The sequence below is a fragment of the Strongylocentrotus purpuratus genome, unplaced genomic scaffold (assembly GCF_000002235.5).
Source record: "Strongylocentrotus purpuratus isolate Spur 01 unplaced genomic scaffold, Spur_5.0 spur5_scaffold_21, whole genome shotgun sequence".
Lineage (NCBI taxonomy): Eukaryota > Metazoa > Echinodermata > Echinoidea > Camarodonta > Strongylocentrotidae > Strongylocentrotus > Strongylocentrotus purpuratus.
The window spans coordinates 36,735,733-36,744,476 of NW_022145607.1; the positions used below are offsets into that span (position 1 = coordinate 36,735,733).

At 35.5% G+C, this 8,744-nt stretch overlaps 1 protein-coding gene across 1 annotated transcript; it reads right to left on the bottom strand.

Moving 5' to 3' along the window:
* Nucleotides 1-2,407: 2,407 nt before the first annotated feature.
* Nucleotides 2,408-8,071, bottom strand: LOC115927963. The gene is made up of 6 exons (XM_030994373.1): nucleotides 8,057-8,071; nucleotides 7,191-7,358; nucleotides 5,649-5,822; nucleotides 4,271-4,665; nucleotides 3,280-3,375; nucleotides 2,408-2,592 (listed from the first exon to the last, which is right to left on the bottom strand). Exons 1-6 carry the CDS (start codon nucleotides 8,069-8,071, stop codon nucleotides 2,529-2,531), a joined length of 912 nt encoding a protein of 303 aa, XP_030850233.1. The 3' UTR covers nucleotides 2,408-2,528.
* Between the last annotated feature and the right edge of the window lie 673 nt (nucleotides 8,072-8,744).

The following is an 8,744-nucleotide window of genomic DNA, read 5'->3' on the forward strand; positions in this document are numbered from 1 at the left end:
CTTTCAAATAATATGAATGTCCTTATTATAGCACTGTGAAGTAATGTTAATGACCTGATTATACCAGAGAATCAAGACGACTTTGGATTTTTGTTAAAGGTAAAGACTAGTATTGGAAACGCCCCAATTTCAAAAAATGAAATGAAAGCTCTCATTACCAATCATGTGAAAGAATATGTTTTGACTAATACATGATGATAAAAAAATTGCCTGGAAACCGCCTACTAATTCATATATTTGGTAAATTTGTTTCTCTCATGGTCTGTGAGAGATATAGGGTAGTCCCATATACATCTTTCTGTGTATAGTGCTTGTAACTTTATGAAGAATGGGCCAAATTTCTTATCATTTTGATGATTCCAGAACCTTGCAGATGCTAGATGCTAGATGATCAACCTTTTCTGATCGATTCCACAACGTTTCTTTCACAATGCAATCGCATGACCATAACTGGTCTTTACCTTTAATAAACGAACCTCTGCCAGTACCATGAAGTGATAAAGAATTCAATACAATTTTAGGACTAATCTGCAAGTATAATGAATAATAAAATCAATAGTTTTCCCTGCTTATTGAAATAGAAATGTATATGTCTGAATAAACAATTGCTTTTCTTTTTACACATGTCAGATTCATACTCTAAAAAAATATCGTACAAAGTTTTAAAAAACTTGAGCATGTAGAAAATAATCTGCTTGGATAAATGACATAAATATACAAACACACTCCTTTGTATTAGCACCGATCATTTGGCTACTTTATTTGCAAATTATACACATACATAATTGACAACTCACATATATATATCAAGAGAGTTTACCTTTCCAAAGTTAAAATTAACGAAATACAAACAAACCTTTGACGTAACACATGCAAGAGTTCATACATAACGTAAGATAAAACAAGAAAACAGTGTTATATTTGTGAAAGAAATGTAGTCTTCGTTTGTCCTTTTTACAAGGGCCGTGAAGGATACATGATTAGTTACGTTTCCTTTATTTTCTATTTGTGGATACATGTAAGAAAAGTTGCGTATGAAATCAAATTAAAATTGGTGCTGAAATTATCTTCAGTTTGCACATCTCAGTTATAAAACCGTTTCTGAGTTTACAATCTAAATATTAAGTTGTATCCCGGTTCATTAATACATGTATCAAAGTAAAGAACTACCGGTATAGGGAATTTCAGAAGGGGAACACTATGTTTTTCGATTTTCTTTTCATTTGTTCAGTTGTTTGTTATTTGTACACATTCTTTTTATTTGTCATTATTCAATTTCCTTCCCGTACGTTCTTTAAGCTCGGATTTTAAGTCAGCAAATTACTGCCATTTCTTCATATTTTTGGTGTTTTAGTTGATTATATCTCTGTATATACATTAAAAGCTTTCATTCAAAACATGCCTTTTGGCTCTGAAATGACCACGCTGTTTTGTCATAGCACGTAATAAATAAATCATAAAAAACGATTGATTTGAATTGCATAGACATCATTTGAACAATGCTTATTGCACGCGAGGGGTGTTGGCACTGCATTAATACCTGCGGTAACCGAGTGAGTTGATTCAGTTAGGACTACAACACCCTTAATTCAAAGAGAGGTTTGCACCATTCAATTTGCACTCACTATTTGGTAGCATGTCACCCTCGCATGGTGCGTCAATACCTACACCAGTCGCTGACGCAATCATGTGTAGGTAAATTACACATCATGTACACCGAGCTTCAATTTAATTATCTATACCATGCAAACAATTTTGAACGAGAATGATATTATCCATTCCAAAAATAGTAATGTGAAATAAATCTGAAGACGCTAGATTATATTTATAGCTTAAAAGTAAAACGGCAGTTGACAAAAGTAAAGTAGAATTGATACTTTCTTAAGTTGTGTGATCGTTAGTTAAATTAAAGCATGAATGACTCTCTGTTCTAATCCTGTTGGTGTTGGTATTTCGTCCGTCTATGACATTGAACATTTTGATGGATTCTAAATCAAATTCAAATTTTTACAATGATATATTAAATAAAACTCGCAGCAATTCAACATCTGCCTTACAAACCCCCAAACTCTGAAGATTTGTCAAAAGTCAACCATTCAATTCAATTCAATTCAAAATGGTTTATTTCTAATAAAACCTTCATCGCGGCGTTTAGCCGAATTACAAAAGTTTACAAACAAAATTAATAACACATAATGTAATATATAACATAGCATAACATGATATATTGAATATGTAAAATAAATCAGTATAATTACGAGAAATATAGCTTATTGCAACGTATGGAAACATAAATTAGAAAGAAATCTGAATTAAATAGCATTAAATAGCACTGAAATCATGTGAAAGAAGCACTAAAGTAAGCAATATGCGGTAAACGGAGCAAGTGTATGTGGTGAAGAAAAAAAAAAGTACAAAAAGGTCATGAGTTCAAATTAATCGTTGAGTAATTATCTGATACCTCTATAATGGTATTTTCATGTAGTTGTCACTTCAGCCGGTATTTCGTCTTCGCGAGCAATGATCGTCTAATCCGTCTGAGTGATCAGATCGAGTGAGGTGTCATCTACCATATTAGTTAACAAAGATTCACTGATGTGATAGAAGAGAGAGAGACAGACAGACAGACAGAGAGAGAATATAAATTAATACATCAACAAAAATACAGCGCTGCATCAAAATGATCACATAGAGCAGTAAACAGAGGACAAAGAAAAGAGCTTGAATATTAAACGGCTATACGTTAAACAAAACCATCTTTACCGTTCCCTTAATTATTACATAGAAAAAGTCATAATACAACGAAATGCGAATGATGTAATAGGCCTACTATGTTGTTAGAAAACTGAATAAAAATCTTCAGTTTATCACTTTGATAATCCAGTAACACAGCCTATATTTTCCACTGAGCACCCTAAAATATTCATCATTAGAAATTTCCAAAAGGAATATCATTTAACATACATTTCTTTCGTCAACTGTTCGTTGCATTTTGCACAGATTGATTTATGTGAGATCTTGAGTGTCAGTTCCTTTCATTTTCGATGAAAATGGAAATAAGCAAATAAACACATATGTATGTAAAGTCTAGCAAGTAAACGTGTTTCCGTGCATAGTTTGAATCTTAGGATACTGCTAAAATTTAAATTTCACAGATAGGACACACGTGAAATATTCACAATTCCTGCATAGTTCTACATAGTTTAATGTTAGCTGCGAAAGGGATATACTAACTTTGAGGGTGATGCAAGTCTTGAAGTTAAAGTTTTAAGGACTTACCCACGTGGTTTTCCATGCTCCACCTCCACGACTGGATCTGTATTGCAAGCACTGGTGAAATCATCCATGCTCTCATCTGTCCCGCATCTTATGAACCTACCAGTAACAAGATAGACGGAATACAGTTTTATTGATAGTAAGTGATAAGGGATCGGGGCAGGTTACCGGAATTAACAATGTTCGAGAATATATCTGGTAATAATGATGTAAATTAAAATACACAAATAATTTATACCCCTTGATTGGCCCATCATTAACTTTTTACGTATCTGGACAATTCCCCCCTTGACACTTACCCTTCGGAAAATACCCCCCCCCCCCCGGAAAACTACCACGAAGGAAAAAGAAAATAATTAGACGTCACAGACTCACGAGTGAGTTGTATTGTGATTTTCAATTTTGTTTATGTCATTACAAATATATAACTTTCTCATTAGTTATCCGATTGTGCTCAAATTCTTTTGATTGGTTTGTCTGATTTTTCTGCTTCTATTGGAAGTAAGTTATTTTAGAGTTGCCCTTTAATCTTCCTGGAACACGTTAGCCTACCAGCATGATAATTAGTTGTAGCTATGTAGATGTTCTACATTAAGCATGATATTAACATTTTATATGCTTTTCATGGTACATATTACAATTTCTAATTCCAGTTATGCACAGTTCTGAGAGATGGAGAGAGAGACTCAAGAAATAATCAAAGAAACGAAGATAATTCGATATTGCTATCTGTAAGTTAAAATCTAATCAAATCCACTCAAACACTGGGAGATAGAGTAAAAGGAAAAGAGGAACATACTCCATTCAATTCAATTAAAAGAAAACAAATTTTTCCATTTTTCGTGTTAGCAAAATACTCAAATATAATGACTTAGAGAAATGTATTATATAGAGGGGAAAAAGGCCGTGATAGAGAAAGAAAATCAAAAAAGGGGAAATTAAAAATAACAAAATGTCAAAGGGCTCTTTTAATTAAAAAGGCATAATTTCTAACCTTATGGTCTTCAGATCTTTGAGGTTGTGAGGTGATCTGAAAGCTAGTAAGATTTGTCCCATCTTATTGTTGCCAATGTCCAGATCGCTGAATGTCACCTTAACAAGCTGAGGGGATATATTCAGGAGGGCACTGGGTAGGGAAGTGGGATCCTCGTGGAAATCAGCAGGTCGGCGTACATACTCATATGTTTGAATGGTGAGTTCTGTTGCTCCTGGTATAAGGATCATCTGGAAAACGTCATAGTTAATCGTGCTCCGTACTTGTATTGTGACCCTCCTTACGTTGTCAAACATCGAACCACAATCCTGCCATCCTTCTAGTGTGTCGCCACCCACTGTCAGCTCAGTCAGGGTGGGGCTCGTGTTACCACTCTGGTCGTCCTTCAGTACAGACTGATAGAGAATGAGGTATGATTGCCGGTAGACGCAATTTTTAAAATGGATTACGCTCGTTTTTAAGTATTTAGTATGGAAAATAAACAATAATTAAAAAAAATACACCGATTGGATACGAAAGACTTCTTTGACCAAATTGTCCAGATTACATGTGGTAACTCAGTCAAACTAATGGGGTGCATCTACCCCCCCCCCCCCCTCTCCCGGTTCCAAGGAGGGACCTCAAAACCACCCCGGGCGGGGCAATTTTAATACCTTATTGTATATCCCACATATATCATGTCCGGATTATGCAAAATACCTCTTGTAATGTTCGCACACTTTAAAATGTGACGTACAAGGCAGCTTAATTTGCCTCTTAAGACCTTTTCACACCGGATCTGCCTACACTTTCGTTGTGTGGCGTACAAACTACGCCGAAATTAGGCTGCGTATTCATGGAACTAATGTACATTCGGCGTAGTCCCTGCGTAGGTCATGCTTAAGCTCTCTTTAAAAAAAAAAGAGAGTGAATTTTCACTCTATTTTCACTACATTTTCACTCTCCAGAGGAGTGACGTCCGTGATCACTTGTTTAGGAGTGAAAATCGATTGATTTTAGAGTGCTCTCTAAGAAGAAAAGAGTGAATGTTCACTCTATTTTCACAACATTTTCACTCTCCAGAGGAGTGACGTCCGTGATCACTCGATTTTTTTTAGAGAGTAAGCTGGCGTACGATGGCCGGATGGCGTAAGGGAGATATTTTTGTTAACGTTTCTGGGAAAAGTACTAAAAAGGAGTACCCTTTCCCATACAGACATTGCTCGATCCCCTGGTCAGATATTATGTATAGCACAAACAAACAAGAAAATCTGACAATGCTGACCTAGTAAAGACAATTGTTGCAGAATTGTTTTGCACAGTTTTTACACGTGATAAAAGGAGTTCAGCGTGTGATATTTCCGCCATTGTTTACATCTACTACTATAATTCACTGTACCTGTTGTGCACATGCTCCTGAAGATTCTGCATTATGTCGATGCGACTTCGATCTAGATTTCTTCCAACGCTTTACACCAGGTATCTTGCTGATGAAACGACCCAGTCTGCTTGATGATGATGATGATGATGACTGTGGCCTAAGATCCACATCATCTTTACAAGGGACATCAACCTGTCATAGAAAGTAATTCAATCATTGAACTAGGTGATGTTTTTTTTAAAGAAATTATGTGTACGGCCCTATTAAGGAAATATGTTTTAAATAGACTGTTTCCATATATATTGAACGAAAGTGTAGTATTTGGTTTATCAGTTTAATACATCTGTTATAATGGAATTGTTGAAATGGGTCGCATCTGCTAATTTCAGTTTCTCCTCTTAATGCCATTCCCTAGATAAGCAGATTGATTACAAATCGCAGATGTCATGAACTTCAATAAAGATATTTCTCTAACTCTGTTGTTAGGGATCGTGAGTCACGAGGCCCACATAATTCATTTCCAGTACTTTTTTAATAGTTTAGGGAACAGTTCTTTCCTAATTCTAAGTCTTGCAATCATATGTGAACAAAGTGAGATATACAGTGTCCACCTGCATTATCATTGAATACTTTAGTATACGTCATAATTTGTGATAAAACAAGAAATTATTTGTTTTATACGTCTGAATGCTAGCTGTGCATCAAGTACACCAAAATTTCCTCTGGACTGTCTTGAGTTACTGGTACTTTGGGCCCTTTTGGAGCGACTCCAGGGCCCATGAGGTCTTCTGCAGGTCTTATCCTATACCGCATTTCACTGTATTGTTCAAAGTGGGTTTTCTACACCAAACAAACATTTCCAGCCGAAACATTTGGTCTGAAATACATAAAACTTTTGGTGGGTCCCTAAAATATAACATTTAGGCACTTTGCATTGACGTTTACTTCGGAGTCCCAATTTTTTAAAAAGACGAACACCGTTTCCCATCTGAAGCCGTCTGTGTACCTTAATTTGTTGTATATGCCTAATTGAAAGAAATGATGGCTGAGATCAGTGCGTGTTCATTTTAAATGCCGTCCATTGCTAAAATTTTGCAAACTGTTGGAAAAATTCTAACCGCAAATATAGTTAGCCTATATTATAATATGACAACAAAAAGTGAGAAAAATAAATAAACATGATATATTTGGGGATTCTTCACGGATACAGAAACAAAAAACAGGTTAATTTAAAAATTTAAATATTAATACTCATTTTTTCTTGATTAAGTAGCAATCACTCTATTTGGACTTCAATAGCCTTCCGTACTGCATCCAAAGAATGAAAAAGAAAGTGTTTTTACTATCAATGTTTAGTTGTTTTTATTGAAGTATATTAATTTTTTAATTTCCTTTCCTTAATGTTTAAATATTCAAACCTGATTCCTCGTGACGGTAACTATATTTTGACGATACAACCATCCGTTTTGTTTCAGCTTAGAAATAGGCCTTTATGTATTATATCTCCGATATAACAAAACATGACTTGATTTGCTCGTACAATAAATCTAATATCAATACCTTTGCAGACGATGGCATCGATGATAATGTTGAGTAGAAGTCATCGTGATACTGACCGCCGAGTGACATGTTCTTCAAACGAGGCATCTTACAGATGAACTGAGCGAGATCACGTGATGCAGAGCGGCGATGTCTGAGTCTATCAGACCAGATCACAAGAGTCTCAATCTGTTATAGAAATGACATTTCATCCGATGAACAATTAATTTCAGTTGACTACTTCTGTATTGAAGATTCATCAGTTCTTTTTTTATAAATACGTTGATATGCTTACCATTCAGAAGCAGATTCATGTATTTACTATTTGCAAATAATATTGCTTAACATAAATAACAAAACAAAATATATTTCTAATAAAAACGATGTTTTGCACAAATTTCATGGAAGAATAATGATTGAACTTATCATCAGTTATTATTATTATTATTATTATTAACATTATTATTTGTCCTATTTTGGGTTTTTTTTCTCTCATTTTGCTTATTATGCCAGAGGCGGCACTCCCGGTGGGGGGAGGGGCTTTGGCACCCACTTTTCAGGTACCCCCTTTTACACAGGACAAGTGCCCCTTTACTTTTCTAATAACTGTCCTTTTTCTTTCTTTTCATCTCTGATGGATACGTCTTTTCAGGTGCGAGAAATTCCCCTTTTAACTTCTGATATTTTTGCCCTTTTTTACTTTGACTCGTGCCCCTTTTCCATTTTAGTAAGTGTACTTTTACCTTCTTCGAAAGACTCCTCTTCACTTTTCAGGTGCAACAAGTGCCATTTTCACCTCTGAAGGCTCTGACAATTGCCCTTTTTACGTTGACACAGCACCTTTTCTTTTCTAATAACTCTCCTTTTCCCTTTTGATAAGTGCCTACCTTTACTTTTTCCATAACATGCACAAGTACATATTTGAAACCACAGTTGTCAAAGTTACAATATTATGCCGATGATAATGCAGCTCGAGACCCGCCGCGGCACTAATGTCCTTTGGCAAGACATTGATTGACACACTCAACCCAGTTGATGTAAATGGGTACCTGGCAGGAATTAATTCTTTGAAATGCTAGACCGCCGTAATGGCAGCACAGCTAAAGCCGGGGTAATAATCTCCAAGTTTGCAAGCATTTAGTGATTGTAATAAGCTAAGCACTATATAAAAAATGAGTAGTATTATTATTATAGGTAACATATTAAATCCACAATCAAACGGCAACTAATGTGTGATGTTGTCTGTCAGGTGCGAGTGTAATATGGCTGCAATCAATCGTCTAGCGTATGTTGATACGGCGTTGTGTGAATCTGAAAGTGGCAAGGCTTCATCGAAGCGCCCAGTTTGTATGATTTCAGTTTCATTTATTGGGGGTGGGGGTGGGGGTGGGGGTGGGGGTGGGGGTGCCAAGCCTGAATTTTTAATGTCTGATTGTAGTCAAATGTGTATTTAAAAAGAAAGATATGACACGTTTCACTTTCTTTAGATCATGAGCTTTCATTTGACATGCAAGATCTATTTCAATCAATGTCTACTTTTTCTCATGTTTCCTCTTAATGGTGTACTCATTTTTT

Bases quoted from the DNA above. Each gene is read 5' to 3' on its own strand.
- LOC115927963 (XM_030994373.1), bottom strand. The intron at 5,823-7,190 runs GTATTGATATTA...TTTCTATGACAG, and splicing joins CGATGCCATCGTCTGCAAAG to GTTGATGTCCCTTGTAAAGA. The intron at 2,593-3,279 runs GTAAGTCCTTAA...CTATCACATCAG, and splicing joins GAGCATGGAAAACCACGTGG to TGAATCTTTGTTAACTAATA.